The sequence below is a fragment of the Canis lupus genome, chromosome 4 (genome assembly GCF_048164855.1).
Source record: "Canis lupus baileyi chromosome 4, mCanLup2.hap1, whole genome shotgun sequence".
NCBI classification, from domain to species: Eukaryota; Metazoa; Chordata; class Mammalia; order Carnivora; family Canidae; genus Canis; species Canis lupus.
Genome location: NC_132841.1, coordinates 6,388,853 through 6,405,396, shown reverse-complemented (window position 1 = coordinate 6,405,396; position 16,544 = coordinate 6,388,853). Strand labels below are relative to the sequence as shown.

The following is a 16,544-nucleotide window of genomic DNA, read 5'->3' as shown; positions in this document are numbered from 1 at the left end:
CCCCAGGCCGCCTTGTCCAGCAGGGCTCCAACGTCAAGCCTTCCGGGCGGCGCGGGGAGAGACACACATAGAAAATTAGATTCCCGAAAGCACAGTCCCTCACAGCGGCTAAAAGCCTCGGGGAGAAAGGCGCCGGCCCACCGGCAAGGCCGAGGCCGCCGGAGCCGCGACGCCGCCCCACCCGGCCTCCACCTCCGCGCGCCCCAGGCCCCGCCCCCCTCGCCCGCCCCGCACGTCCGGACGGAAGTCGCCCCGTAGGAAAGACAGCGGGGCCGGAAGTCCCGCCCTCCCAGCGCCGGGAACGGGATCCCGTCAGGGTCACCCCGAGCCGGCGGCGGATTCGCCGCTGGAAGTGCTCTTAGGTGGTGAGTCCTGCGCCGTTTGAGCCCCCACCGGGCGGGGCGGGCCTCCGGCGCCAGGACGGCCCCGCACGGCCTCCTTTCCCCGCGTGTGGGTTTCACGACCGTCTCCTCCCGTCGGCGCCGAGGGGAGCCTGGTCCGGGCGGCCGTGAGTGCCTGCCGGCAGGTGGGCCCGGCTGGTCGTGCCCCGGGCGCGTGGGTTCCACCGGGAGCGGGCGCCGCGCTTCCTGAGCCCCGGGCGCCAGCGGCCCGGCTGCGTGTGGGAGACGAGCCTGGAAAGCGAGCGCCCTTACGGTCTCGTGAGCTTAGACGTGGTGGATCTCAGGCGCTTCGTCAGCGTCCCTGGGTGGGGAGCGGGGGCCGCTTGTCCTCGTTAACGCCAGTGCTGTTCTGGCTGCAGCCCGAGCCCTCGGAAATGGCGGCCCCGACCATGAAGGAGAGGCAGGCTTGCTGGGGAGCCCGGGATGAGTACTGGCGGTGCTTAGATGAGCACACGGAGGACGCGTCCCGGTGCGAGAAGCTAAGGAGCTCGTTCGAATCCAGCTGTCCCCAGCAGTGGGTAAGGCGCACGCGGGCGCGTCTCGCGCTGTCCCCGCGCGTGGGGCTCGGCGTGTGCGGGAGGCGGTGGAGGAGGCGCGCGCCGCGCGAGGGCGTGTGAGCCGCGGACCAAGCCCCGCTGAGGCCTCCGTGATCAGGCCGGTGGTCGGCGAAACGTCCCCTGACGTTTTACAGGTTTGTTTCCAGTGATCTTTAGACAGTAACCAAAAATTCCGATCCTCCCAGTTGGTAGATTTCTCCAGGATCTTAAGAACAATATTTAATCTTGGGCGAGAGTTGGGCAATTCACTGGCGTAGAGCTACTGTCAGAAATAAAGCATTCCCTGTTGCCCACCCAAAATCGTATGGTCATTTAACCGAAATATTAGGAGTGGCTTAGGAAGTAGGAGGATGTTCCCATGATGGACCTGCCCCCAGCTGCCCGCAGCTGCCCCCAGCGCCTCCCTGACAGGTGTTCCCCTGCTCTGCGCGGCACGTCCTTCCTCTGGGAGAGGGCTGGAGAGGGAGGGGAACTCACATTGAGCCCAGGGAATGTCCTGTTTGCAGTGCGTGACACTCGTGTATCCACGTCCTTTCAGGTGTCTGGTTTGCTCTCCGTTTCGGGGGGGAGGCCTCTGAGGGTCAGGGCACATCTTGTTCAGTATTGGTCAGAGGCAGAACTGTGATTCTGAGTCAGGCCCGGCTGGCCGACCTAAGGTTTAAACCTGAATTTGTGCTTTTCTTCTCCGTCATGCTGCTGCAGAGTATGCCACAAAGCTGTGAGGACAGCTCACCTTACAGAGGACACGGTTTAGGGTCTTCACGGTCACACCTCACGTTTCTAGATGACGTGGAGGTGGGGTGCAGGAGACCACGAGGGGTGGGGGTCATCCTGGAGGGCTGCACTGGGAGTGAATGCAGTCAGAAGAGGTTGCTTTAGACTAAGTCTTCTGTAAAATAGCATAATGCAACCGATCTCATGGGATTCCTATGAAGATTCAGTGTCTTACTTGACTTAGAAACAGAAACCTGTTAACTATGGGGTTTTGTGATTGCACTGTATAATGATTTAGGCAAAAAATGTTATACATCCCTGGTTTCCCATTAGGATTGATGCACCGAGAACTCGTGATTTAAGAAGTAGGTGGAGAATGTGGGCGCTTGGGCTGACACAGACCCAAGTCCTTGAGTGGCCTTTACTGCCTGTGCTTTCCTTTTCTCACTGGGCTCTCCAGCCCCTTGGTCACTGAGAGCAGGGCAGGACAGGGGCCGTGGGGGCCAGGGTGTTGGTGGTGGATTGTTCTCACCCCAGCCCCACATTTTCCCAGGAGAATTTTGTCCCCGTGAGACTTGACTTTTGCCAGCCTTGCCATGATTTCCCACTCAGGTGACATGTCATAATTATGTGGAGATTTTTTAAAGAGTTGTGTGCTAGACCTCACCTCAGATTTACTGAATATCTAGAAATAGAACTTGAGCTTTTTTTTTTAAATTTATTTTTTATTGGTGTTCAATTTACTAACATACAGAATAACCCCCAGTGCCGTCACCCATTCACTCCCACCCCCCGCCCTCCTCCCCTTCCACCACCCCTAGTTCGTTTCCCAGAGTTAGCAGTCTTTACGTTCTGTCTCCCTTTCTGATATTTCCCACACATTTCTTCTCCCTTCCCTTATATTCCCTTTCACTATTATTTATATTCCCCAAATGAATGAGAACATATAATGTTTGTCCTTCTCCGACTGACTTACTTCACTCAGCAGAACTTGAGCTTTTGAAACAGCTCTGGCTCTACAGGTGATTCTGATAACCATCGATGGGAATCTCTGTCTTAACCGCTCTGTAAAGTCACACTTCATCCTGTTTTTAGCCTTTCTCTCTCCTTGGAAACTCCCTGCTTTCTCTCGAGCCTGGTGATTAGCAGACCCTCCCACTCCCCTACTTTCTGGGCAGCTCCTGTTCTCTGTATCATAAAGGATTTTTTACAGCCAGTCAGTTGCTTCCTTATTCTCCGTCCCTTCCACTTGGCACTGGCTGAGTGCCATGCCCAGGGGGCCGCACCGTTCCAGGGTACTCTGTCCTGGGCATAGCTCATTTACTGAGTATGTGCTTTGAGCACTTCAGAGGTGTCCTCCAACTCTGCTATTCCTCATGGTAACTGTCACCTAGTTTTGCAGACAAGGACACAGGTGCATTGAAATGAAGTCACCATTAAGTGCAGAGCCTGGATTTGAGCTCGGAGGTCTGGACCTCATGCTTTTCCTTTCTCCACATATTCCCTCCTGGACCTGTCATGCAAGAAGAGGATCCACGAAAATAGCCTGCACAAGCCGCATGGTGTCCTAGAAACTTAGTCATAACTGTAGTTATTTAAATACAAAGTGCTATCTCCTTGGATGCCATTATGATTCCTTCCCCTAGTCTTCCTCCTCCATGTCTAGCGGCCATGCCTCTTGGGGAACTATCCTGTGCATCTCTTAAATGCCAGGGCTCTTCTAAGCTGTTCACTACCTCAAGGCAATCTCTTAAATGCCAGGGCTCTTCTAAGCTGTTCACTACCTCAAGGCAATCTGGTCTCAGGTGTTGATGCTTAGCCTGCAGCTCCAGCCTGGCCCTTTCTCCAACCAGAGGCACTTGCTGAGCTAAAGCTGCTTAACAGGTTCAGATGTTTAGGTGCTCACAGGACTAACTCTGACCTCTGCATATATGAGACTGAACGCTTATCCATCCTATACCCAGCAGGCCTCTCGTCTGTGCTCCTAACCTCAATGAAAGACACCAACATCAGCACAGTCCCAGAGGCCAGGGCCTCTGCCTTTAACTGAGTGAGCATCCTCAGGAGGGAAGCAGGACAACACAGCAGCCCTGCAGTGGGGGCAGGCCCAGGTTGTTTAAGGAACAGCAAGGAGAGAGTAGCAGAAGTTAGGGTCAGAGAGGTGATAGGAGGCCAGGGCCAGTGGTATTTACTCGGAGTGCTATAGGAAGCTACTGGAGAGCTCTGAGTTTGGCAGGAAGGGTACCTGGGAGGATACAGAGGGAATCCGTGGAAAGGTGGTGGGGTCAGTGGGTTGTCAGCATTAGGGTCCTACAGAGAAAAGGAAGAAGCAGTGATCGGAGAATTGGTAGCCAATTCAGAATGGGAGGATTAGGGAGAAGCTGGTGAGGCCAAGACTACGCTGTGATCCTGGGATGAGACAGGTTGCAGGACAAGATCACTGACGAGGTTAAGGAGCTGAGAGATCCAAGCTGCAGGACTGACCATGCGGACATGGAGCCATGCAAGCAATAGGACAGGAGTGCTGGTTTAGTGAGCAGTCTGCAAAGCTGTAGCGGACCCCAACTGAGGAGGGAGGCAGTGTAGCAAAGTGTTCCAGCTGACTTCAGCTTTTGATAGTGTTGTGTTTGTTGTAGGTGTTTAGAACACTCTCACAGTTCTTCCATAGTGTTCCTTCTGAGCCTGCTCCCCCCTCACCTATGAGCTCTGCTCAGAGATTGCCTGTTGAAGTCGTACCCAGTAGCCATACACTAGAAACGGAGAGACTTTTCCAGAGCCAAGTGTGAGAAGGGGGAGGTACGTGGGGGCAAGGGGGGGGGTCATAAAAGTATTGTTTGGGTCCAGTCTGAGGCATTTTTTTTTTATTAGCTTTAATTTTTCATTCAGTCTCGTACTCGTGTGTCTGTTTTATACAGTAGGAACTAAGGCTCAGACTTTGTTCGAGGTCTGCTAAGCAGTAAGTAGTAAATAAATGTGTTACATAGTAAGTATGTCATACAACTAAAATGCTGTCATCAGAATGAATTTCTCTTCTCTAGTGCTTTGCTGCTTTGATGGCGCTCAGTAGCCTAACTTGTGTAACAGGCCTGTTGAAAGTCCTGTTGGTTCTTCACTGAGGAAGGAGCAGGGATGAGATCCATCATTCATCCCAGCATTATCCAAGACACTTGATCCCAATGTCACTTTCAGAAATCCCAGTGTTCTGGCATTGGTGCTGCTTTCTGCCTCTCCTGTAACAGCTCAGGGATACCAGCATCACGTGTATACAGTCCTTCTCAGTCAGTGCTCCTTGGCTCCTGAGCCTCTAGAGAGGTCACATTGCCCCACGTTGAGGATCCTCGAATGTTAACTGAGGAGGGGAAAGCTGGAGTGGAGAGCGGTCCAGGCAGTGTGTGGGCCATGCAAAGGCATGGAAGCACGGCGCACAAGAAATAAGCACATCCGGGAACCAGAGCAGTGCTGAACGGCCAGCATTTCAGGGACTGGTGGCAGATTCAGAAAGGACTGACAGGTGGGTAGAGAATAAGCCATGGACAGCCTTGTTTGAGAAGTTGGATGTGGAGCTTCAAGTCTGTAGGGTTGCCCTGAAACACCTTCCAGCAAGGGACATGACCAGATTTGGGTTTCACAAAAGATCATATTTGGCAGCAGTGTGGCCGGTGAATTAAGGAGGGTAGAGAAACTGGTTCAAGTCCTATTACAACAGTCCGAATGAGAAACGAGGGCCTGTCAGGTGTGGAGAGGGAGCGGGATCGAAGCATTTAGGTGGACAAAGGTGCGTTCACTGAAAGAAGTATTAAGAGAAACACATTTGAAAAAGAGCTTGGTTCGGGATGAGTTGGGACCAACGTGCTAATAGGACATCTCCATGCAATTATTGGATAGGCAGTTGGAGATGTGACAGGATCTGTCGCAAAGATCTGTTAACACAAATGTACAGACACTGTCCACTTCTTCCTGTGGTGTCTTTTATGCAGAATACCCATCCTAGCCAACGGGGGGAGGTACCCTGGGGTCTGGTAACCAGGGAGAGTGCACATCACAGGAACTGTGCGCATCTCCCAAGCGCAGGAAAGGAATCATCAGAGGATTTCAGGGCAGGGTGGAAGTTAGGTAAAAGTGAAATGAAGCCATGCTCTGATAAGCTCAAAGCAGTGCTGCATATAAACAGGTCATTGTCTGCTCTGGACTGAGAAAGGGACCCAGGGTCCTATTTTCTTAAAGATGAATGTCATGTTCAGAAATCCCTTATCTGAGATCTTGCTTCTGGGCTGGAAATCAAGGCTGCTTCCTTGTGTTAAATTGCCTTAGATCCCCTAAGCAAAAGTAGGAGATTTCATTTTTATTGATATAATACATTTCTGAGAGTCTTTGGTTTTCAGAGGACAAGGTTTTTTGGCCAGCAAGAAAGCCATAGTCAGAGGGGACTGTTAGGACATTCCATGGCTATTGTCTCCTCAGGAGAAATTTTAACTCTATACCTGGCTTATCTGTCCCTCTCATGTCAGCTTGAGACAGAAGTATACATTCTCAGTCTAACTTTCACATAGACTTTAATTCTTAAGTTATTCAGTGGAGTTAAAAAGCTTTTAACAGAAGAACTAGTGTTTTTTTTTTTTAATCCGGACAATGAGAATGGTGTTCTGTCTCTGCCTTGTTTGCAAAGCAGCTCAGATATAGAAACTGTGACAGTTTTGTCTGTGACCTTGATTTTCTACGGTAATTTTACTGTTTCAGGACATGGGGCTTTAAGGTACTTCAAATTCCCTATGGCAAGAGAAGGATATAAAAAAGATAAAGTCTTTATTAAAGTTTTACCATCCACTCAATTTATAAATACAATATTTAACTATTTGTTACAATGTGTGTTTCTGGATGAGATAAATGATCACAGCTGATAAACTACAAAATTTGCTGAACTTACAGTTGATAAGAAAAACTTGTACAGGGCAGCCCTGGTGGCTCAGCGGTTTAGCGCCGCCTTTGGCCCGGGGCCTGATCTCGGAGACCCAGGATCTAATCCTACGTCAGGCTCCCTGCATGGAGCCTGCTTCCCCCTCTCCCTATGTCTCTGCCTCTGTCTCTCATGAATAAATGAGTAAAATCTTAAAAAACAAACAAACAAACAAACAAAAAATTGTACAGTGTCTTTAAATCATGAAGTTTTATGGTCTATGAACTCTCTGAGCCCACATGGCAAGGTTCACAAGTCCAAGCACAGGGACATTTCTCCAGAAGGTTCATGGGTTATTTGAATTCTCAACAGGATCTATAACTCAGAAAGGGTTAGGGCTCACTGGTTTACACTTTCTGTGGGGACTCTTCTACATCATAGGCATTGATTCAGAATGATTTCTAGAATACAAATCACTTATGCCACTTACTCAACTTATGTTGATAAGTTGTTAACATTTAAGTCAGCTGCAAAACTTGCCCTTATTTCAAACACTTTTTTCTCAACAGATAAAATATTTTGATAAAAGAAGAGACTACTTAAAGTTCAAAGAAAAATTTGAAGCAGGACAATTCCAGCCTTCAAAAACAACCGCAAAGTCCTAGGCTGTTCCTGAACTTTTCAGAATGGTTGAAATTATTATTTCTGACCTTGCAAAAATGCTCCATGGACTATGGGACAGTAGTAGTTTGAATCATGGTGAACAATAGGACTGTTCCACATATACAGCTCTTTAAAATGATCAACTAACGGATTCCATCATTCATACTATGAAGAATTGAAATGGTATGAAGTATGCTTAGTTTTAGTAAGAAAGGTATATTTCAAGAAAAATTAAAGCCTATTATAAAAACCCATGTCCTTTTTTTTTTTTTTTTCGGTTGGAGTAGTAGGTGAATATTACAGATCTAAATACAGGCATGGCATACCTTGGAGATATTGCAGATTCAGTTTTAGACCACTACAATAAAGCAAATATCACAATAAAGCAAGTCAGGTGAGTTTTTTAAATTTCTCAGTGCATAGAAAAGTTATACACTATACTGAAATCTTAAGTGCACAATAGCATTAGGTCTAAAAAAAAATGCACACACCTTAAAAAAAATGCCAACCATCATCTGAGCCTTCAGCGAGCCATACTTCTTTTGCTGGTAGAGTGTCTTGATGTGGATGGCTACTCAAGGTGGTGGTTGCCAAAGGGTGGGTCACTCTGGCCTTTTCTTAAAGGTAATGAAGATGGACTCTTCCTTTCACAAGTGATTTCTCTTAACACCTTATGCTGTTTGACAGCCTTTTACCCATGGTAGAATTTGTTTTGAAATTGGAGTCCTCTCACATCCTGCCACTGCTTATCAACTAAGCTTAAGTAATATTCTAAATCCTTTGCTGCCATTTCAACCATCTTCACACCGGGAGTAGGTTCCATCTCAAGAAACCACTCTGCTCCTCCATAAGGAATAACTCATCCTTTCAAATTTGATCATGAGATTTGCAGCAACTCAACCCCATCTTCAGACTCCAGTTCTCTTACTGCTTCCACCACAGCTGCAGTGACTTCCTCCCCTGAAGCTCTGAACCACTCAGTCATCCATCGGGGGTTAGAATCCACTTCTTCCAAACTCCAGTTAATGCTGATTATTTTCACCTCTTCCCATGAGTCATGGATGTTCTTCATAGCATCTAGAATGGTCCTGCATCAGGCCCCCCATGAGGAGCCTGCTTCTCCCTCTGCCTATGTATCTGTCTGTGTCTCATGAATAAATAAGAACTTAAAAAACAAAACTGAGAAGTTCCTAGAACTAAGTGAACCTTAGATGGCAAGAAACAAGGTCAGCATACAAAAGAAACCTATTCCTATAAACCAGAATGTAATAATTGGAACATAAGATAAAAAATGTACCGTTTATAGTGGCACTTAAAAAAAAATAAAAGGAATACTTGGTATAAATCTATGTATAGGACCTAATCTGAGAACTATTAAAGCACAAAATACTTAAAGTCAGAGAAGATCTAATTAGATACACTGTAGTCAAGGACTGGAAAACTATTCTTAATATAATGTTAAATTCTCCCAATTTGTTCAACAGAATCCTGATCAAAATCCCAGCAAGCTTTTTTTTTGTGTAGACACTATTGACAAGCTGACTCTAAAACTTGCATGGAAAGGCAAAGGACTGAAATAGCCAAAACAGTTTTGAAAAGAACAGACTTAGATGATTCATATTACGTGATTTCAAGGCTTATTCTAAAGGTAATCAAAACTATGGTATTGGCAAAGGATTGATCCCTAATTTAGTAGAACAGAAAAGAGAGTTCAGAAATATACACATGAATAGAGTTGGCTGAGTTTGAACAAAGGTAACTCAGTGGAGAAAGAATCATCTTTTCAACAAATGGTGCTGGCAAGTACACATCCATATGAGACAAAATGAACCTTAACACACCTCACACCTTATTAAAAACAAACTCAAAATGGATTATAGCCCTAAATGCAAAATATAAAACTTCTAGAAGAAAACAGAGAGGAATTCTGCATTTTAGATTTGAAAATAATAAGTTTCAGATCACAATATCAAAAACACAGTCCACGGGAAAAAAAAGTTTTATAAAAGCTGAACTTTATAAAAACTAAAAATGTTTTCTCTGTAAAAGATTCTGTTAAGAAAAAGATAAATTACAGACTGGGAGAAAATATTTATAAGTCAGATGTCATAAAGACCTTGTATCCAATAAAGAATTCTTAAAACTCTTAAAAGGAAATCACCCAGGCTTTAAAAAATGGACAAATTACGTGAATATTGTCATATGTCTATTCATAGTACTGAATAATAACTAATATATTAGGAAAAGATCCTCCATATTAGTAGAGTAATGCAAATTAAAACCAGGATGCTCTATCACTACCCACTTATCAGAATAATTTAAAAAGCTGATGGTACCAAGTGCTGATAGGGCTACAGAGCAACAGAAACTTATTTTCACTGGTGGGAATGAAAAACAATAAAACCCCTTTGGAAAACAGTTTGGAATTTCTTATAAAGTTAAACTTAATGCTTACCTTATGACCCAGCAATCATACTCCTAGGTATTCTACCAAAGGAACTGAAAACAAAACCTATGTCTATAGCAGCTTCACTATATATAATTGCCAAAGACTGGAAACAACCCAGATTCCTACAACAGAGGAGTGGAAAAAACAGCTACATCTAACAATAGACTACTCAGCAATAAAAAGGGAATGTGTATCGTGTAGCAACATGGATGAACCTTCTATACTTTCTGTAAGAAGCCAGACCCAAAAGGTGATGTAGTATATGCTTCATTTACAGGATTTTGGAAAAGCCAAAATAAGTACAGAAAACAGATCAGTGGTTGGGAATGGGTTAAAGGATCAACTATGAGGGGGTCACACCAAGGAATTTTTAGGTGTTTAAATGGTCTTTATGTCACTGGTGGTGGATTTGCGACTATGCACTCATCAAAACCCAAAGAACTGTACACACTCAAGAGTGATTATGATTGCATGTATATTAAAGTAAGATCAACCAGGATTTTGGAGGGATTCTCATTTAGAATGTAGACTGTGATAAATGAATAGAATTATATTATAAATACAGGACATGAACTCACGGGAGGTGGATTAAGAATGAAGCTGATCTAAATAACTTTGAAAAACAGTGTTCTGACAGGATCCTATAAGGCTACAGACCAAAAGAACTTACAAACTCTGCTAATTTTTTTTTTTAACTCTGAAATTTAACAGAGTTCTGGTTCAGCAACTCTCAAAGTACACTAACGAGGAGTGTGTTTAAGTCAGAAAAAGCAGTTAAAAATAAATGAATGTCAGGATTAACCTTGTGGAGCTAAGAATTCACATTCATATTCACATCTAGACATTACACTTGTGCGCACATGGGTTGTAGACACCTAGATTCCCTAGCTCCATCCACCGAGAAGGCCTGCTTCTCAATGCTCCAGCAGCAGCAAGCACATCTAGCAACCAGCGCTCCTTGGAGAACTATTGGATTCTAGAACTGGGGGGCAGAAAATGAAAGTGCCTGGAGCACTGTATACTACCAGAGAGTAAGAAGTTCTAAAAGAAAAAAAAAAAAAAGAATTAGAAGAATGGAAACAGGTCGAAAGGACACAAGATCCAACCATCCACACTGATCTGAACAAATGACTGAATCTGGGACTAGTATTCCTTACAGAAGGATCCAGAGCCCTAAATGTAGAAGAAATGAGGGAAACACCAATTATCACCGTGAGAACACTGCAGGGAGCACCCATGGACGAGTACTAGAATGAGTTGGCAACACAATCAGGAAAAAGTTGATCAGCAAGCTTCCAAGTCTGTCTCTCACAATACTTCTTAATTACTGTACTTTCAACAACTACCCCCAGTCTTTCATACTCCTCCTTCCAAGAGGTGAAGTTTATTTTTTACCTGTGAGTGTAGGCTAGGCTTAGTGACCTGGCTTCTAACAAAGCATGGAAACTAAGAAATAGCAACTTCATTGAGAAGAACATGGCAAATACTGCCTTGACAAATGACCAGGGGAGTACGTCATGCTGAAATGTGATCACCAGGGGGTCCTTCTAAAAACCCCAAACCTCAGTCTGACCATGAGAAAACAAACAGTAGACAAACCCAAATCATGAGACGTTCACAAAATACCTGACTCAAAAGTGTCAAAGTCAGGGAAGACCATGAAAGATGGAAATTCTGGCAGAGATTGCAAGAGACTAAGGAGACCGGACCACCTAATGTGATGCAGTGTCCTGAAACAGAGAAGGGACGTTAGTGGGAAAATAAGAAATCTCAAGATAGGTCAGATCTGTAGACTGCAGTTTAGTGAACAGCACCATTACCAATGTTAATTTCCTAGTTTGGGTAAGTGTCCACAATTCTGTAAGACCCTAATAGAGGCATCTGGGTGAAGGCCATATGCAAACTATGTACTATCTTTGCAACTCTTCTGTCAAACCCAAATTATTTTAATAAACCTACAGAAGAAAAAAAAATATATATGCTGGTAACAGATTCTGAGATTTAAATATTACTAAAAAGGTCCCAGACATGATTGAAATTCATTGCTGGATGGTAATAAATGGTCACCATTAAATTTTAAAGTAATCTCAATATCAAAAACACCCTCAGAAGAACAGAAACAGTAAATCAGACTTCCTGGGCTCCTCTCTTACTCTTGGTGATGATGTGCAAGAATAATTCACTGTCTTTGCGTCGATGTGGACATTTGTCACAATACAGACTATTTCTAACCATTATCTGAACTCTAAACAAAGGCAGTATATGAAAATTTTCCAAAACTTTGAATGATATGAACGATAATGGCCTATTTCATGGCTTTAAGAGGAAATTAAAACCTATTACCTGACCATTATGAATTCTATAGGGAAGCTGCCTTAACATCTTGCCAAGCGTGTTTCCTCCCTGGATTAAGCACATATAAAGCAGCGAACAGAGGCTAATGACTCCCTTCCACACAGGACTTTTCCATCTACCCCACTGTGCCTCCTGAAGATGGAAAGGTATGGTGTTCAAAGGTAACAGCTGCTGTAATTCTCCTTACTGCCATCACAGTCCGCGTTTCTGACAATACCAGTTTCTATGAAAGGAGTTCTTTTCTTAAAATACATTGTTTTATTTCCAGTTACTTAAAATATTTTATTAACAAAGCAATGCAATTTAGCTAAAAATATTTATTCAAGGAGACAACATATAGTGATATATTTAAGGCACATGAAAAAGTTTTGGCATTATGTTGGTAAGAAAAAAATACAAATTATCCTAGTAAATTTTATAATCAATTTCATTAGTACACATAGTTTTTAAAAAAATGTTTCAAGAGCACCAATAATTCATCTCAGATAAGGCACAAAGTTCATGACTCGGTGTCCTCATGCCTAAGCAGCTGCTGTCTGGTATATTCCCAAATCAGGAGAGCCCCACTCACATGGACGTTAAGTGAGCGGATAATGCCCTGCTGAGGAATTTCCACACAAACATCCAATTCCTGGATCAGATTTGCTGGAATTCCCTCACGTTCATTTCTGATGATGAAAAATGGAAGAAGAAAGGTTAGTTTTCTTGTAATAAGTTTTTTTTTTCCTCAGATATCCTGAATGTCACTGAAGAGTCAGATTAACAAAATGAAGTAAAGTCTGTGGCACCAGGGAAATAAGTAACAGATTTGTGGGTTGATTTAAAGTTCATGTGACCATCCCAAACAGGTGAAATAAAACAAAAACTAGAGATCTTTCCATAAATGTAAGTCAAAACTCCTGATGTGGCTAAAGGTCAGGAGTCACGGTGAATTGTAAAATTTTTGAAAGCATTTTCTACACTGAGACTCCAAATGAATCTTCTTACCCTAACAAGAGCAGAGATCTCTCCGGAAAGCTGTATTGCGTCAGGTCCACACTTTTGGCAGTCTGCTCCACGCCAATGACAGTGTAACCTTCTGCTTTTTTCTGTTGCAGAAAATCGATGAGCTGAGGTGGTTTCACCTTAAAATGAGTATAAAAAGAGGAGAATAATAAATTATTCATTTACAGCTTTGCTTGGAGTACAACCAGAGTTTCAAAATAACTTTTATGAAACTAAGTCTTTTTAAAAGGGAAAAGAATAATACTCTTAAACTCCCCCAATATCAAATACATTTATAAAAAGCATTCCTGAGTTGCAACAGGACAATATTAAAGAAAAGAATTCTAAAAATACAACAATGTGAAAGATAATAAAAGGAATGAGAGGATAGAGGGAGGTATATTTTGCTGAGTATTATTTTAAGCTATTAAAGCTGGACAGATGTAGTACCCATAAAAGGATGGATACTGGAAGGCAGCGAATTACAAAAATTTGGGAAAATAAACGTTTTAATAATGAATTACTTTCCACCCACCTCTACTAAAGGAAGCCACTGTTCTGCTGAAACACTGAGGCTCTGGAACTGTTTGTCTCTGACGCACTGCAGGCTGTCCACGATGAGCGCCGAGGCCCCAAACACCTCGCAGGTCCGGCATAGCCCTGCAGAGGACAGTCCAGGCCACCGCTGAGCTCATTTGGGCCATATCCCTCTGAAGCTCCCAAGGAGGGTTACATATGGAAAATGGGCACAGTGGTACTGGACTGAATAGAAAACTTCAGGAGCAAAAGATTTCAAGCAAGCCCTCTGGCAAACTATAATTTTACCTCCTAAATTAGTTGGCTTATCAATGAGCGAGGCCACTACAATCAGTCTGCTAATTGACTTTCCAAGTCTGGCAACACGATCCTGAAATACTACCTCCAGATCTAAATCTGGAGCACTGTTTTTCCAGGGGATAATCTTCTTCTGAACATCAGTCCATTCTGATTGGCTATCTGCTTCTCCTGAGTGAGAGCCTGGGAAGGAAAAGGAAATAGTCCCATATATAAAAATCTCTTTGTTATATATACACACACACACACACACACACACACACATTTAAGAGTTTAAAAATAATAGTTTAGAATGAGATTTATTAACTAAAAATTTTACTTAGATTCAGGTACAACTGCCATTTTCAACAGTAATTTTAAATTTTCAAATCCAACTCCAACAACCAATATACTATATTTGATGAAAATAAAAGATGCACTTGTCTACATTTTAGCATATCCAAAATTGGGAAGGATCTTTGAATCCAGAAGCTATCCTAGTTTGGTATGATTTTGGCATTTTTTTCTTCAAGGTCCATAAAATAATGGTATATCTTACAAACAATAATATATTCCTGAAAATAAATATACACAGTCGTTATCCTAAATTATTTTACAAATACTTGGGGGAACTTTCCTAAAATGAAGCCTCAGAAGCAATGATCTCTTAGCCAATGCAACATGAACACAGAATGTTAGTAACCTGTCTAATGCAGGGTTCTGAGCTGCAGCCCAGGACTGAGACTGTCCTTCCAGGCTCTTCCTCAACTGCTCTACTCCAATCTGTTGACTGAGCCATCAAGGGGCACTTAGTTTACCGGGATGGAAGAGACATGCAAACACTAGAACACGGTACCAGTGTGAGGATATGTAAGGTCTGAGGGAGGGTGGGAAGGGCAGAGAGAAAGACCCAGGAAGGCTCAGGGAGGAGTCTGCAAACAGCTCAGGAAGGGCAGTGCAGACTGGAAACAGTATGTGCACGAGCGCAGGATGCAGGAGTGACCCAGGCAGCAGCAGAACTTTGGTATAACTCACAGCCACGGATGAAACACGATGGCTCAGACCATAAAAAGATAATACAAAACTTGTATATAATGATGAAGAACTGACTCTACAGATAGGAGTCATTAAAGGGTTTTATGAAGGGAGAGAACAGTACTAGTTCTGTGCTTTAGGGAAAAGCCTCTTAAAAGTGAGGTGGAGGACAAGTTGGGGCCTTTGGACCAGTCCAGGCAAAGACAAAAGACCGTCTAAATCAAGTCAAGGCAACAGCAGAAGCAGCCTGATCCAGGAGACAGAATCACCACGATTTGGTGATGGATCTATGCGGTATGAGGGAACAGAATGACTTCTGTGATGACCGAGGCGCCTCATTAACAGGTTTAGGGAGGAGGCAAGCGTGGGCAGAAAGGGAAATCCAATTTGAATATGTTGAATTTAAAGAGTATGGCATATCTGGGTGCAAATGTCCAGCAGGCTCAGGAAAGAGGCTAGGCAGGGATAAAGATTAGAGATTACATTATATAGGTAGTCGTCTCGAGTTGGGGAAATTAATAAAAATGCAGAATAAGGAAATCAGGCCAGTGAAAACATTCAGAGGATGCTAACACTAAAGTCTTGGTATAAAAACCGCATTGCAACACCCTTCTCAGTACCACACACCAAACAAAACAGAGACTTCCCCTTAGCCTGTTCCCCACCCAAGTGACACCTGGCTTCTCTGTTCCGCTACGTGGCCCAGGGCAAACCAGCTGCCCACATATGTTGTCTTTCTCTGCTCTGTCTCTGCGCAGCCTGATGTCCTCACCACACTGATGAAATAGCTTTTGTCACCATCTTTGCCCCCAAATCTCCCTGTTTGATGTCCTGTTTTGGGAAAGCTCTTTCTCCAGATCTCTGCTCAACTGCTCTCACTTCACATGGGTCTCTACTCCATGTCAGCTCCTGAGAAAGGTCTCTTTGATTCTTGGTCACTATCTCTACCCTGCTTCATTTGTTTTCATGCTACTACTTATGCAGGAATGAATGTAAGCTGTACAAGGACATGGACTTGGCCTAATGCTAGTTTACATGAAGCAATCAGTAAGTCTTTGTTGAAAGAATAAATAAATCTAAGGTGATTATGTCTTAAAATGTATTAGTGAACCATCTAGAGTGTTTGATTTAAAAAATGCACTTTCCCAGAACTCTCTTCCAGACATACTGAATTAAAATTAAAATCTAAGTATCTGTACTTTGCACAAGTTGTCCAAGGATTCTTGAAAACATTATAGTTTTAGGGAACTACAAATGTAGAGGACAAAGAGGAGTGAGAAGAGTCAGACTGAAGAAGAAAATCAGGATAGCCAGAAGCTAGCAAGTTAAGGTCTCATAAAGGGCAGGTATGATAAGAGAATACCCACTCAGGCTCTGTGACGGAGACCAAGACCATTTCTGATTTTCTGAAAGAATCCTCGGTGGTTCTGGGTCAGAGAGAGCCAGAACGAGGACCAAAGGAGTGACAGCGGTGAGAGTGATGGTAGATGACCACTACACCACCATTAACATGAGCTGTGGTTTCAAAAACGGGTGGGAGACTTGGTCCTTGGCTTTTCTGGGCATAACTGGACTGTGGGGATGGGGAGGAGGTGAGCCATAGAAGGGAACATGGATCCTTAGGAAAGCTAAAGGGAAGCAGTAAGCATAACGGAGGGGTGGAGAAACAGGAGGAGGAG

At 43.8% G+C, this 16,544-nt stretch overlaps 2 protein-coding genes across 7 annotated transcripts in view; one reads left to right on the top strand and one right to left on the bottom strand.

Annotated features, from left to right (window-relative positions):
• Positions 1-211: 211 nt before the first annotated feature.
• Positions 212-7,483, top strand: COA6 (cytochrome c oxidase assembly factor 6). 2 transcript variants are annotated; one of them, XM_072823041.1, is made up of 3 exons: positions 212-365; positions 761-919; positions 7,136-7,483. In XM_072823041.1, the coding sequence occupies exons 2-3, from the start codon at positions 776-778 to the stop codon at positions 7,229-7,231; spliced, it is 240 nt and encodes a 79-aa protein (XP_072679142.1). In that variant the 5' UTR covers positions 212-365; positions 761-775; the 3' UTR covers positions 7,232-7,483. The 2 variants fall into 2 exon arrangements, with proteins under 2 accessions (XP_072679142.1, XP_072679143.1); XM_072823042.1 differs by lacking the exon at positions 212-365 and adding an exon at positions 380-526.
• A 4,852-nt stretch (positions 7,484-12,335) lies between these two features.
• The window catches only part of TARBP1 (tRNA guanosine 2 -O-methyltransferase TARBP1), an 81,843-nt gene continuing 77,634 nt past the window's right edge, over positions 12,336-16,544 (bottom strand). For all 5 annotated transcript variants that reach the window (XR_012029304.1, XM_072823030.1, XM_072823031.1 and 2 more), the window contains 4 exons: positions 13,843-14,034; positions 13,553-13,677; positions 13,021-13,157; positions 12,336-12,701 (listed from right to left, as the gene is read on the bottom strand). Coding sequence is in view for 4 of the 5 variants with exons in the window: in XM_072823030.1 (XP_072679131.1) it covers positions 12,533-12,701; positions 13,021-13,157; positions 13,553-13,677; positions 13,843-14,034 (623 nt within the window). In the remaining variant the exon portion in view is untranslated. The remainder of the gene's footprint in view (positions 12,702-13,020; positions 13,158-13,552; positions 13,678-13,842; positions 14,035-16,544) is intronic.